The sequence below is a fragment of the Argopecten irradians genome, chromosome 3 (assembly GCF_041381155.1).
Source record: "Argopecten irradians isolate NY chromosome 3, Ai_NY, whole genome shotgun sequence".
NCBI classification, from domain to species: Eukaryota; Metazoa; Mollusca; class Bivalvia; order Pectinida; family Pectinidae; genus Argopecten; species Argopecten irradians.
The window spans coordinates 62,338,559-62,353,546 of NC_091136.1; the positions used below are offsets into that span (position 1 = coordinate 62,338,559).

The 14,988-nt window shown below is 36.0% G+C and overlaps 2 protein-coding genes across 7 annotated transcripts in view; one reads left to right on the forward strand and one right to left on the reverse strand.

Annotated features, from left to right (window-relative positions):
- LOC138319321 (uncharacterized) overlaps positions 1-10,048 on the forward strand; it is a 36,765-nt gene extending 26,717 nt beyond the window's left edge. For both annotated transcript variants that reach the window (XM_069262395.1, XM_069262394.1), the window contains 2 exons: positions 7,308-7,404; positions 7,619-10,048. In XM_069262395.1, the coding sequence (XP_069118496.1) occupies positions 7,308-7,404; positions 7,619-7,839 (318 nt within the window). In that variant the 3' untranslated portion in view covers positions 7,840-10,048. The remainder of the gene's footprint in view (positions 1-7,307; positions 7,405-7,618) is intronic.
- A 381-nt stretch (positions 10,049-10,429) lies between these two features.
- Positions 10,430-14,988, reverse strand: part of LOC138319319 (protein sel-1 homolog 1-like) — a 46,533-nt gene continuing 41,974 nt past the window's right edge. For 4 of the 5 annotated variants that reach the window (XM_069262390.1, XM_069262391.1, XM_069262392.1 and 1 more), the window contains 2 exons: positions 14,574-14,699; positions 10,430-13,167 (listed from right to left, as the gene is read on the reverse strand). In XM_069262390.1, coding sequence (XP_069118491.1) covers positions 13,036-13,167; positions 14,574-14,699 — 258 coding nt within the window. In that variant the 3' untranslated portion in view covers positions 10,430-13,035. Of the gene's footprint in view, positions 13,168-14,271; positions 14,386-14,573; positions 14,700-14,988 lie in introns of all 5 variants that reach the window. The other variant, XR_011207991.1, reaches the window with a different exon arrangement.

Consider the following 14,988-nt stretch of genomic DNA (forward strand, 5'->3'; position numbering starts at 1 on the left):
ACAGCCTTGGTAGTGTGGATGATAGTGTATAATTGTTACAGCCTTGGTAGTGTGTGATTGATAGTGTATAATTGTTACAGCCTTGGTAGTGTGGATGATAGTGTATAATTGTTACAGCCTTGGTAGTGTGGATTGATAGTGTATAATTGTTACAGCCTTGGTAGTGTGATGATAGTGTATAATTGTTACAGCCTTGGTAGTGTGGATGATAGTGTATAATTGTTACAGCCTTGGTAGTGTGGATGATAGTGTATAATTGTTACAGCCTTGGCAGTGTGATTGATAGTGTATAATTGTTACAGCCTTGGTAGTGTGGATGATAGTGTATAATTGTTACAGCCTTGGTAGTGTGTGATAGTGTATAAGTGTAGTGTAATTGTTAATTGTTACAGCCTTGGTAGTGTGGTTGATAGTGTATAATTGTTACAGCCTTGGTAGTGTGGATGATAGTGTATAATTGTTACAGCCTTGGTAGTGTGGTTGATAGTGTATAATTGTTACAGCCTTGGTAGTGTGGTGATAGTGTATAATTGTTACAGCCTTGGTAGTGTGGATGATAGTGTATAATTGTTACAGCCTTGGTAGTGTGAGTGATAGTGTATAATTGTTACAGCCTTGGTAGTGTGGATGATAGTGTATAATTGTTTATAGCCTTGGTAGTGTGGATGATAGTGTATAATTGTTACAGCCTTGGTAGTGTGGATGATAGTGTATAATTGTTACAGCCTTGGTAGTGTGGATGATAGTGTATAATTGTTACAGCCTTGGTAGTGTGAGTGATAGTGTATAATTGTTACAGCCTTGGTAGTGTGATTGATAGTGTATAATTGTTACAGCCTTGGTAGTGTGGATGATAGTGTATAATTGTTACAGCCTTGGTAGTGTGATTGATAGTGTATAATTGTTACAGCCTTGGTAGTGTGGATGATAGTGTATAATTGTTACAGCCTTGGTAGTGTGATTGATAGTGTATAATTGTTACAGCCTTGGTAGTGTGATTGATAGTGTATAATTGTTACAGCCTTGGTAGTGTGAGTGATAGTGTATAATTGTTACAGCCTTGGTAGTGTGGATGATAGTGTATAATTGTTACAGCCTTGGTAGTGTGGATGATAGTGTATAATTGTTACAGCCTTGGTAGTGTGAGTGATAGTGTATAATTGTTACAGCCTTGGTAGTGTGGATGATAGTGTATAATTGTTACAGCCTTGGTAGTGTGGATGATAGTGTATAATTGTTACAGCCTTGGTAGTGTGATTGATAGTGTATAATTGTTACAGCCTTGGTAGTGTGGATGATAGTGTATAATTGTTACAGCCTTGGTAGTGTGGTTGATAGTGTATAATTGTTACAGCCTTGGTAGTGTGATTGATATTGTATAATTGTTACAGCCTTGGTAGTGTGGATGATAGTGTATAATTGTTACAGCCTTGGTAGTGTGGATGATAGTGTATAATTGTTACAGCCTTGGTAGTGTGGATGATAGTGTATAATTGTTACAGCCTTGGTAGTGTGGATGATAGTGTATAATTGTTACAGCCTTGGTAGTGTGGATGATAGTGTATAATTGTTACAGCCTTGGTAGTGTGGATGATAGTGTATAATTGTTACAGCCTTGGTAGTGTGGATGATAGTGTATAATTGTTACAGCCTTGGTAGTGTGAGTGATAGTGTATAATTGTTACAGCCTTGGTAGTAGTGTGGTGATAGTGTATAATTGTTACAGCCTTGGTAGTGTGGATGATAGTGTATAATTGTTACAGCCTTGGTAGTGTGGATGATAGTGTATAATTGTTACAGCCTTGGTAGTGTGATGATAGTGTATAATTGTTACAGCCTTGGTAGTGTGGATGATAGTGTATAATTGTTACAGCCTTGGTAGTGTGGATGATAGTGTATAATTGTTACAGCCTTGGTAGTGTGGTGATAGTGTATAATTGTTACAGCCTTGGTAGTGTGGTTAATTGAGCTTGGTAGTGTGTGATATGTATTGTTACAGCCTTGGTAGTGTGGATGATAGTGTATAATTGTTACAGCCTTGGTAGTGTGGATGATAGTGTATAATTGTTACAGCCTTGGTAGTGTGATTGATAGTGTATAATTGTTACAGCCTTGGTAGTGTGGATGATAGTGTATAATTGTTACAGCCTTGGTAGTGTGGATGATAGTGTATAATTGTTACAGCCTTGGTAGTGTGGATGATAGTGTATAATTGTTACAGCCTTGGTAGTGTGGTTGATAGTGTATAATTGTTACAGCCTTGGTAGTGTGGATGATAGTGTATAATTGTTACAGCCTTGGTAGTGTGGATGATAGTGTATAATTGTTACAGCCTTGGTAGTGTGGTTGATAGTGTATAATTGTTACAGCCTTGGTAGTGTGGTGATAGTGTATAATTGTTACAGCCTTGGTAGTGTGTGATGATAGTGTATATTGTAATTGTTACAGCCTTGGTAGTGTGGATGATAGTGTATAATTGTTACAGCCTTGGTAGTGTGATTGATAGTGTATAATTGTTACAGCCTTGGTAGTGTGGTTGATAGTGTATAATTGTTACAGCCTTGGTAGTGTGGATGATAGTGTATAATTGTTACAGCCTTGGTAGTGTGGTTGATAGTGTATAATTGTTACAGCCTTGGTAGTGTGGTTGATAGTGTATAATTGTTACAGCCTTGGTAGTGTGGATTGATAGTGTATAATTGTTACAGCCTTGGTAGTGTGGATGATAGTGTATAATTGTTACAGCCTTGGTAGTGTGAGTGATAGTGTATAATTGTTACAGCCTTGGTAGTGTGGATGATAGTGTATAATTGTTACAGCCTTGGTAGTGTGTGATGTGATAGTGTATAATTGTTACAGCCTTGGTAGTGTGGATGATAGTGTATAATTGTTACAGCCTTGGTAGTGTGGATGATAGTGTATAATTGTTACAGCCTTGGTAGTGTGGATGATAGTGTATAATTGTTACAGCCTTGGTAGTGTGAGTGATAGTGTATAATTGTTACAGCCTTGGTAGTGTGGATGATAGTGTATAATTGTTACAGCCTTGGTAGTGTGGATGATAGTGTATAATTGTTACAGCCTTGGTAGTGTGGATGATAGTGTATAATTGTTACAGCCTTGGTAGTGTGGTGATAGTGTATAATTGTTACAGCCTTGGTAGTGTGGATGATAGTGTATAATTGTTACAGCCTTGGTAGTGTGGATTGATAGTGTATAATTGTTACAGCCTTGGTAGTGTGGATGATAGTGTATAATTGTTACAGCCTTGGTAGTGTGGATGATAGTGTATAATTGTTACAGCCTTGGTAGTGTGGATGATAGTGTATAATTGTTACAGCCTTGGTAGTGTGGATGATAGTGTATAATTGTTACAGCCTTTGGTAGTGTGGATGATAGTGTATAATTGTTACAGCCTTGGTAGTGTGGATGATAGTGTATAATTGTTACAGCCTTGGTAGTGTGGATGATAGTGTATAATTGTTACAGCCTTGGTAGTGTGGATTGATAGTGTATAATTGTTACAGCCTTGGTAGTGTGGATGATAGTGTATAATTGTTACAGCCTTGGTAGTGTGGATGATAGTGTATAATTGTTACAGCCTTGGTAGTGTGGATGATAGTGTATAATTGTTACAGCCTTGGTAGTGTGATTGATAGTGTATAATTGTTACAGCCTTGGTAGTGTGGATGATAGTGTATAATTGTTACAGCCTTGGTAGTGTGGATGATAGTGTATAATTGTTACAGCCTTGGTAGTGTGGATGATAGTGTATAATTGTTACAGCCTTGGTATGTGTGGTTGATAGTGTATAATTGTTACAGCCTTGGTAGTGTGGATGATAGTGTATAATTGTTACAGCCTTGGTAGTGTGTGATGATAGTGTATAATTGTTACAGCCTTGGTAGTGTGGATGATAGTGTATAATTGTTACAGCCTTGGTAGTGTGGATGATAGTGTATAATTGTTACAGCCTTGGTAGTGTGAGTGATAGTGTATAATTGTTACAGCCTTGGTAGTGTGGATGATAGTGTATAATTGTTACAGCCTTGGTAGTGTGGATGATAGTGTATAATTGTTACAGCCTTGGTAGTGTGGATGATAGTGTATAATTGTTACAGCCTTGGTAGTGTGGATGATAGTGTATAATTGTTACAGCCTTGGTAGTGTGGATGATAGTGTATAATTGTTACAGCCTTGGTAGTGTGGATGATAGTGTATAATTGTTACAGCCTTGGTAGTGTGGATGATAGTGTATAATTGTTACAGCCTTGGTAGTGTGGATGATAGTGTATAATTGTTACAGCCTTGGTAGTGTGGATGATAGTGTATAATTGTTACAGCCTTGGTAGTGTGGATGATAGTGTATAATTGTTACAGCCTTGGTAGTGTGGATGATAGTGTATAATTGTTACAGCCTTGGTAGTGTGTGATAGTGTATAATTGTTACAGCCTGTAGTGTATGAATTGTATAATTGTTACAGCCTTGGTAGTGTGGATGATAGTGTATAATTGTTACAGCCTTGGTAGTGTGGATGATAGTGTATAATTGTTACAGCCTTGGTAGTGTGGATGATAGTGTATAATTGTTACAGCCTTGGTAGTGTGATGGATAGTGTATAATTGTTACAGCCTTGGTAGTGTGAGTGATAGTGTATAATTGTTACAGCCTTGGTAGTGTGGATGATAGTGTATAATTGTTACAGCCTTGGTATTGTGGTTGATAGTGTATAATTGTTACAGCCTTGGTAGTGTGGTTGATAGTGTATAATTGTTACAGCCTTGGTAGTGTGAGTGATAGTGTATAATTGTTACAGCCTTGGTAGTGTGATTGATAGTGTATAATTGTTACAGCCTTGGTAGTGTGAGTGATAGTGTATAATTGTTACAGCCTTGGTAGTGTGGTTGATAGTGTATAATTGTTACAGCCTTGGTAGTGTGGATGATAGTGTATAATTGTTACAGCCTTGGTAGTGTGATGATAGTGTATAATTGTTACAGCCTTGGTAGTGTGGATGATAGTGTATAATTGTTACAGCCTTGGTAGTGTGATGATAGTGTATAATTGTTACAGCCTTGGTAGTGTGGATGATAGTGTATAATTGTTACAGCCTTGGTAGTGTGGATGATAGTGTATAATTGTTACAGCCTTGGTAGTGTGGATGATAGTGTATAATTGTTACAGCCTTGGTAGTGTGATTGATAGTGTATAATTGTTACAGCCTTGGTAGTGTGGATGATAGTGTATAATTGTTACAGCCTTGGTAGTGTGGATGATAGTGTATAATTGTTACAGCCTTGGTAGTGTGGATGATAGTGTATAATTGTTACAGCCTTGGTAGTGTGGATGATAGTGTATAATTGTTACAGCCTTGGTAGTGTGGATGATAGTGTATAATTGTTACAGCCTTGGTAGTGTGGATGATAGTGTATAATTGTTACAGCCTTGGTAGTGTGAGTTGATAGTGTATAATTGTTACAGCCTTGGTAGTGTGGATGATAGTGTATAATTGTTACAGCCTTGGTAGTGTGGATGATAGTGTATAATTGTTACAGCCTTGGTAGTGTGATTGATAGTGTATAATTGTTACAGCCTTGGTAGTGTGATTGATAGTGTATAATTGTTACAGCCTTGGTAGTGTGATTGATAGTGTATAATTGTTACAGCCTTGGTAGTGTGATTGAATAGTGTATAATTGTTACAGCCTTGGTAGTGTGATTGATAGTGTATAATTGTTACAGCCTTGGTAGTGTGTGATTGATAGTGTATAATTGTTACAGCCTTGGTAGTGTGATTGATAGTGTATAATTGTTACAGCCTTGGTAGTGTGATTGATAGTGTATAATTGTTACAGCCTTGGTAGTGTGTGATGATTGTATAATTGTTACAGCCTTGGTAGTGTGGTTGATAGTGTATAATTGTTACAGCCTTGGTAGTGTGGATGATAGTGTATAATTGTTACAGCCTTGGTAGTGTGATTGATAGTGTATAATTGTTACAGCCTTGGTAGTGTGATTGATAGTGTATAATTGTTACAGCCTTGGTAGTGTGATTGATAGTGTATAATTGTTACAGCCTTGGTAGTGTGGATGATAGTGTATAATTGTTACAGCCTTGGTAGTGTGATTGATAGTGTATAATTGTTACAGCCTTGGTAGTGTGGTTGATAGTGTATAATTGTTACAGCCTTGGTAGTGTGGTTGATAGTGTATAATTGTTACAGCCTTGGTAGTGTGATTGATAGTGTATAATTGTTACAGCCTTGGTAGTGTGATTGATAGTGTATAATTGTTACAGCCTTGGTAGTGTGGATGATAGTGTATAATTGTTACAGCCTTGGTAGTGTGGATGATAGTGTATAATTGTTACAGCCTTGGTAGTGTGGTTGATAGTGTATAATTGTTACAGCCTTGGTAGTGTGGTTGATAGTGTATAATTGTTACAGCCTTGGTAGTGTGATTGATAGTGTATAATTGTTACAGCCTTGGTAGTGTGATTGATAGTGTATAATTGTTACAGCCTTGGTAGTGTGAATGATAGTGTATAATTGTTACAGCCTTGGTAGTGTGGATGATAGTGTATAATTGTTACAGCCTTGGTAGTGTGAGTGATAGTGTATAATTGTTACAGCCTTGGTAGTGTGGATGATAGTGTATAATTGTTACAGCCTTGGTAGTGTGGTTGATAGTGTATAATTGTTACAGCCTTGGTAGTGTGGATGATAGTGTATAATTGTTACAGCCTTGGTAGTGTGATTGATAGTGTATAATTGTTACAGCCTTGGTAGTGTGGATGATAGTGTATAATTGTTACAGCCTTGGTAGTGTGAGTGATAGTGTATGATAGTGTATAATTGTTACAGCCTTGGTAGTGTGGATGATAGTGTATAATTGTTACAGCCTTGGTAGTGTGAATGATAGTGTATAATTGTTACAGCCTTGGTAGTGTGGATGATAGTGTATAATTGTTACAGCCTTGGTAGTGTGGTTGATAGTGTATAATTGTTACAGCCTTGGTAGTGTGGATGATAGTGTATAATTGTTACAGCCTTGGTAGTGTGGATGATAGTGTATAATTGTTACAGCCTTGGTAGTGTGGATGATAGTGTATAATTGTTACAGCCTTGGTAGTGTGGTTGATAGTGTATAATTGTTACAGCCTTGGTAGTGTGAGTGATAGTGTATAATTGTTACAGCCTTGGTAGTGTGGATGATAGTGTATAATTGTTACAGCCTTGGTAGTGTGGATGATAGTGTATAATTGTTACAGCCTTGGTAGTGTGATTGATAGTGTATAATTGTTACAGCCGGTGAAGAAACTGCCTGGAGATACATTGGTCACTAAGATGGACCCTGGTCTCCAGCACTACCTGGTTAGTGAGCTCAGTCTGTTCAAGGCCAACGGTTAGTATTAGTTACAAAGTTACAAAGGGGTTCGTAAAGTATTTCAACAGTTATCAATGTATTGTTTATCTCACTTGCTAAGTCTGGGAAATTGTTACCTCACCTTATCTATTATTTAAAGAGACAGGTACCTATAACTAATAAATGTAGGAAGAATGAGTAATGAACAAACAACAATAAGTACGCTCACATTTAGATTTTTTCTTCCACACAGGTGCAGATTGGAGGATGATGGCGGAGAGAGTTGGAATATCGGTAGAGACGGTGGCAGACTGGCAGCGTTTCCGACTAGAGTACCCAATGAAACATGTGTTTGAGACATGGGCCCGCAGTCCAGCCGCCACCATGAGAATGTTGCATCGACATTTGGTGTCACCACAAATGAAAGCCGTAATGCTTGCCCGAAGAATCTCTGATTTTTACCAAGTAGACTGAGTGTTGGTCATCATGTGCCCAAACAATGGATAACAAAGTTAGAGATAATGAGAGCTATGGTAACTCAGACTTTGGTGGCATAGACATTGTTTCCTACCACTAAAGCTGTAACTCATTCAGCATTCAACAAATCAGCATCCCAATGGTGCCTTTCATTGACATTGTTGGTATCTGATATCCTTTAGGAGATATTACTGGGTTATCTCCCTTCGTTAAATAGGATCAACGGATCATTACAGTGTTTCTAGTGCCTTTACCTTTTACTTTAAAGATAAAGAGTGACAAGTATTAAGATAAGGCTGGATGACATTAATGGTGACTTTGCACAGCTTACTGACAGCCATTTGTTGTGTGGTTTTAACAGTAGATCCACAGGTGTAAACAGAATCTCCCTTTCATTGTTACATCAATATTAGTCATTGTTTTAGAGATTTGGTTGTGCAATATAATAGCCTGTCAAAGTTCAGCAGTATTTTATGATATGTGGATGCAATATTTGACAGCCTCAAAATGATATTATTCTTATTTTCCCCTGCTCATTTTTTGTAATCAAAATAATATCTTATTATATCCAGTCAGTATATGATTACATCCAGTCAGTATATGTTTGATTAATGTCTAACAGGGGCATCTCAATAGCTAGTTAGGTGATTACAGATAAGGTTGGTGGTTTTTTCTATCCAGTTCAATGCCTGTTTTGTAGACAACCTTGGTGAATACCATTACAAACAATAATACTTTGTAGTTCTCTGTATCCTAAGGACTATCTGCTCTACAGCCAGTTATGCAGCATACTACTGCCATATAAAGTAAGCATTGTCAGTAGGTATTGTAATCACTGAGGTACTAGTGTACACAGACTTATACAGACTGCCTTGTTAACAAGCTACTATCAATGGGTCAGAAACATCATTGATAATCACAATATATATCTTAATTACACTTGGTGGAGTTCATTAGGTCTACAACATTAGTACCACTGTGAGATTTGGTATGAAAGAAAATTCTAACCCTAAATGTGACACATTTGGCAATGAGTGAAGGTTTATTTTTAGTATTTTATACCTGTTTTAGAAAGATTGCTTTATCGCTAATAACACTATCTCTTTATGATTTCTTTGGAAATGTAGATCTGCAGACATATTGCAATAATTCAACTCACACCTATTGGTTCATAGTGTTCTAATGGCCCCAGTATACTCAATGTCATAGCAACTCTAAGGTCACAGTATACACAAGGTCACACCATATCAAAGGTCACAGTCTAAACAAGGTCACCATGGGCTCCAGTATACTCCAGTATACTCCACAGTATACTCAATGTCACAATATACTCAAAGACACAATATTCCCAAGGTCACAGTATCTTCAAGGTCACAATATAGTATGGGCCCTAGTATACTCAATATCAAAGCATTCCCAAGGTCAAAGTACATACAAGGACACAGTATACTCAAGATCAGAGCATCTCCAAGGTCGAAGTATATATATGTACAAGGACACAGTATACTCAAGGTCATATCATCTCCATGGTCAAAGTATATTAACGTTCACACAATACACTAGTTCACAGTAAAACTAAGGCCACAGTATATCTTATGTCCAATTACAAGGATACCCAAGGTCACCCATTACCGTATATCTAAGGCCATAGTAACTACAGAATTCATTAAAGAAATTCTAAAATCTGACCGGACTTTTGAAGATTTGAGTAACTGTTATAGATTATTCTAATAAGAAGCTACCTTAATATAACATGTTTATTATACATATTTCAAATAGCTGTTTGGTGAATTGTGTGCTTCCATATACTTATACACTGGTAAGAACACAGATGTTGCCCTTCATTTGTGGACCTTCAACAAGTGTAAACATGTGCCAACATGATTAAACTGCAGATCCTTAATGCTTATTATTTTCTCTACAGAGCATGCATAAGTTCATTCACAGGATCATTTTCTTACTAAAACAGTTCAAGAGTCGTCAGAACACAACTTCATACTGGATGTTTTAATATGTCCAATATTTAATTTGTTGGAAATGTATCAACATGTACAAATTCTATTTATTATTTATCATTTACTGATTATGTGTATGTATAACACTAATATGTATGATATTTATCAAAACTACACAAATTCTAAACTCTATATTTTGCCAAGGGTAATTTGTAAGAATTATTGCAAAATTAATAAAATATATCACTCTTCTCCTGTTTTGTATCCTTTTTCCACGTTTCATGAGGGTAGAACTTGGCCATGATACCTTTCTGTGTAGTGGATGGTTATAGCATGGCTGTAATTCCAGACTTCACCAGATGAAAACATACTTTATACATACGATACATGACTGTTTCATTGTATTTTATCATTATGATGACTGTCGGCTATAAGTGTAAATCTACACATCAGTAACTTTTTCTATAAAAATAAACCAAATTAAAATCATTCAGCAACAAACAGGATTTTGATCACCCATTGGAATATAACAAATCTTTTAGATTTTTGCATTAATTTTAAATTCAGTTGTATCAGTGAATTAATGTTCAGACTGTTAATTACATTAGAAAGATAAAGACAAATGAACAAACTTATAATTGTATTTTTTATTCTTGATTTAGACTTCTATTGTGTATGAAACTTTTGGAGATCTATAAAATGCACCATTGCATCATTCACAAACATTCACAAATATCGGTACACATTCAAAAAGGTTCACAAACATTCAAACACATTCACACACATTCACACACATTCATTCAAAAATACATACATACACACATTCAATTCCATTTGTTCTATGTACATACAATAATTTCTGCATTCACATAAACACACAACACTTACACATGTGGAGAGACATTAATCATTGTCAATTGTATTAAATTAATCTATGGGAATGTTAACATCATGAATTTATATGGTATTGAACAAAAGAAATCACAGTGACTTGATTTAAGATTTACTTTCAGGTTCTGCTTAAAATACAGAAGAAGACATCATTGGCCTGTAAGAGGGCCAATCATTCTCAGTTTTAATTCAGCAGACAACGTTATAGTTACTATATGTATTTAGTATACTTTAAATGTGTAAAATTTTCTCTACAAGGCCTTCCTATACTTTGACCTCCTAATCTTAATTCATAAGACAAATCAGTCAAGTAAAGTGTATACCTATATACTAATTACCGACTCATAATAATTAACAGATGATAATTAACAGACATGATCATTAAGTTCACTTAACTCTATGTTCCCTCCTAAAATCTTCAGTAATCTCATTTAGTGACCTCACATTCAACGGTGGTCCTCAAAGCAATAATAATGTGCTATTCTTTATTACAAGTCTGGACACTAGTAATAAGATATTTCATGATCATGACAAAATTGTAGCAAAAATGATGGAGTAGGAGAACTACACCAATACAATCATACATGATGTGTATTTTATCTTGTACAATACATGAAACTACGGTACAACTATGGTAAATAGCATAACAAAACATGTCTGTTATAACCCTTGGTTTTACGTAACTTTATAACTGTTCCCTCTAAAGGAGCTATGATAATTTCTGTTTCCATAATTGACCTTCATAGACCTGGAGAAGATGACAGACACTGTGGACTAATAAAATGGCACACACACAAAGTAAAAACCAAACATTAGACCACACAACGTGATATAACATTATTATAGTAACATTGCCTTTCCTTAAAGTAATATTATCATGGCAGGTTACCATGTTAACGTTATCAGTAAACATGGCGACCCAGTATAAGGTTAACATATACAACAACTACTCTACACCTTTATCACACTTTCACCACACAAAGGTCACATCCTCATACTGCAGCATACATGTACTTTTCTAGCTAAATTTCAATACATGCACTCTGTCTACACAATAAATAAACATCAATATAGGTTTGCATATATACCATAGATTTGCTTTGACAAAGATATAAAAACATTCCTCCATATAAAATTCACATCACAAATTCTCAATACATCACAATTCACAATCCCTTTTTAATATAATCCCACAATACATATTGACACAAGAGAAAGACAAAGATAAATGTTGTTTCAATTAACTATATTTACATTTTCACTGCAAACCAAATGCAGTTGGCATTCATCAGTCCATGAACTACCATCCGCTCATATTGATGTCATAATCATTGTGACATTACAATCACAAAAGATGGCAGTTGAAATGACGGTTCCATCCTTGATGATAATGAATTTGATATTTTATTACAAAATTGTTATCAACTGTAAATATAAACATTGAACTGAATTCAGTCATGAATCAATCATACTCCCGTAATTGCCAACTGAATCCAGCTCAACGCTTAAGTGTATCTTTCATTGGCCTCTACCATTCAATATCATTCTAGAGGGGTATTGGCTATTTAAGTCCAGGCCATTTTCTGAACTGTCACATTACAGATTATGTTAGCATATTGTTATCCTACAGCTCACACTGTCTGTGACGATCACCACCCCACACTCACCAGGTTTTCCTCTTGTTCATCTGATGGTAGTGACACAGGCAAGTATTGTACAAAAGTACAACAAGTACTGGTGGAACAGGTAAAACTAAAACACTGTATATGTAAATACATACAAGTACAATGAAAACAAAAGAATAAAGAGGTTAAACTAAAACAAGGAAGTTAAAACAAGACAGTAAAATAAGAGCATGTAGTAAAGAGAAAAGTGAACAGTTGCTGAAGCCACATTCAGGTGTTTGAAAATATCCACCAATCCTGGTATAAATATATAGGTAACACATAAATATATCACTCTGTCATAGACAACTACCAGTGTATGGTGACTCTTCTTATCATTATAATGAAGATCTTGTATTCCTGAATATCTAAAACAAATTTGAAAAGACAAAAGAAATACTGCAATTCCCTTGTACCTCAGTTTGTTATTATACGATATATTGAATACACAGGAAATGGATTTCCACAAGAAAATGAGTTATCACCTTTACATTCTGACAAGTTATGTTTTCACCTGAAACAAAGGATTGGTGTAGATTCGAAATTCAGACACAAACAACTCCACCAAAGAAAATATAGTCCTCTAATATTGCCAATGCTTTTATATCCCTGGCTGCATGGATTCTGCCAATGATCAGGTTTAGGTAGTAGCACCAACACTTCCATGTACTCGGAGCCTGAGACTACCGTATCCTCCGGAGAAGCACAATGAAGCCCAGAAGAAGTGCCAGGAATGTCATCACATAAATATCCCAGTCTGGCCCTAGTAAGAATCGTGGGTCAAGCTTCAAAAACAGCTGCTGGTAATCCTCCATCTGAAATACAGTACATGTGGAATCAAAGTCTAGGAGTTTTTTTGTGAACAAACAGAGATATTTAATTTTTATTTGTTTTCATACCACATTCGACTTTCTGAATGACAGATTCTTGTTCTTCATACTACTATGAAGAAAAAATCTGAGAATGGCTCGAAAACCCAATGTTATCCTAATATAACGTACGATTTAGAAAAAACAAGAGCTGTTGGAGAACAGCAAAGCTCGCCTATTCAGAAGAAGTTGATGTTAAAGTATTTACTATTTAAAAATATCAAGCAGTGCCCTCAATCTATATTATTTTGCCTCCAACAGAAGTTGAAATGTCTTTTTTATGGTAAACACAGACAACATGGAAATATGACAAATTAACAGACTCAAAAAACCCCTAAAGGGCCCCAAATTGGTTGTATTATCACGTTCAGCATCCATACACATTAGGAAAATAAAATCATAAACATTTATGATGACTTAAGCTTAAACAATTGACGAAACAGAAACTTGCTCAAAAACTTTAACGTGAAATGGGACGCCAACGCTGACGCCGACGCCCAGATGACAACATTAGCTCCCCCTATTCTTCAAATAGGCGAGCTAATAAGCCATTGGAAAATCAATAATATCATACATATAAACATATTTTATGTTATCAAGTAGTCTCAAAAATTAATTATCAGTTTTTGAATTTGTATGCAAACTTTTGTGAGAATCCGCTATGCAGATTCAGCTTGCAAACAAAATTTATTTCATACCCCGATGAAGTTAAAAATAGTGACATCAATGCTTAAGTAATGGCCAAAACAAGAAATTATTGTAAAATAAATATTCATTTGACCTGTGACCTTCACATGATTAAGGTATCAAGCTTTATCTCCATATCTTCAACATTGTAGAAGTAATGATGGATGTTTCTAGCCAAATTTGGTTAGACTCTATTACAGGATTTACCTCTATTTACACTATTGGGCCCCACCCCTCCTGCCCCCGGGGGTTAGAGCCAAAATTTATACAAACTCTCTTCCCCTTCCCCCAAGGATGTTTCTGGCCAAATTTGGTTACAATCCAATCAGAACTCTAGGACTAGTAGCGATTTAAAGGATTTACCTCTGTTTCCACTATTGAGCCTTGACCCTCTTGAATGATTTTGGCTGCCAGCCCTCGGCAAGCCTGGGGTTGACCGGCCAAAATCTTTCACTCGGGTTGAGATATCCCTGTCCACTTGATAGACACATGTAAGATTCTATTAGTCTTTATAACCATATGTTCTTTATTTATTGAAGGGTTCTTGTTAAGCAAGCGATTGTTACATTCAAATAGTTGCTTAGGCAGATTTAATCACACACTTTGATTTAAAATTATTTGTTCATGCATTAACAAACAAAAAAATCATGTAAATGATTATTTACCTCTTTATTGAAGACATCAACACCATAAAAGACGCCAAGCTTGGCAAGGGCGAGCATGACTGGCACCTGGGCATCCATACTAGTTTCTGCAGCCATATCATAGAAACGCTTGGCAAGGTGCACATCCTGCAATCACAAACATTCATATCTGTGTAATGTACAAGTCTGGGTAGCTAAGTTTTACTTAAATCACCACTAAGAAAGAAATACCAGCTTCTATGCAATTTTAAACTATGGATTACTTCCTCTTTCTTCAATTTCTTCAGCTTAAATAACTCTAATTACTCCCCTTTAACACTTAAAATCTATAATGCAACAAGCCTTGACTGACTGACTATATCTACAATATCTCCATTCATCATTTATCCCTGCTTGTTGACTCTCTTGCCTTCACATATAATATTTCTCATTGGTG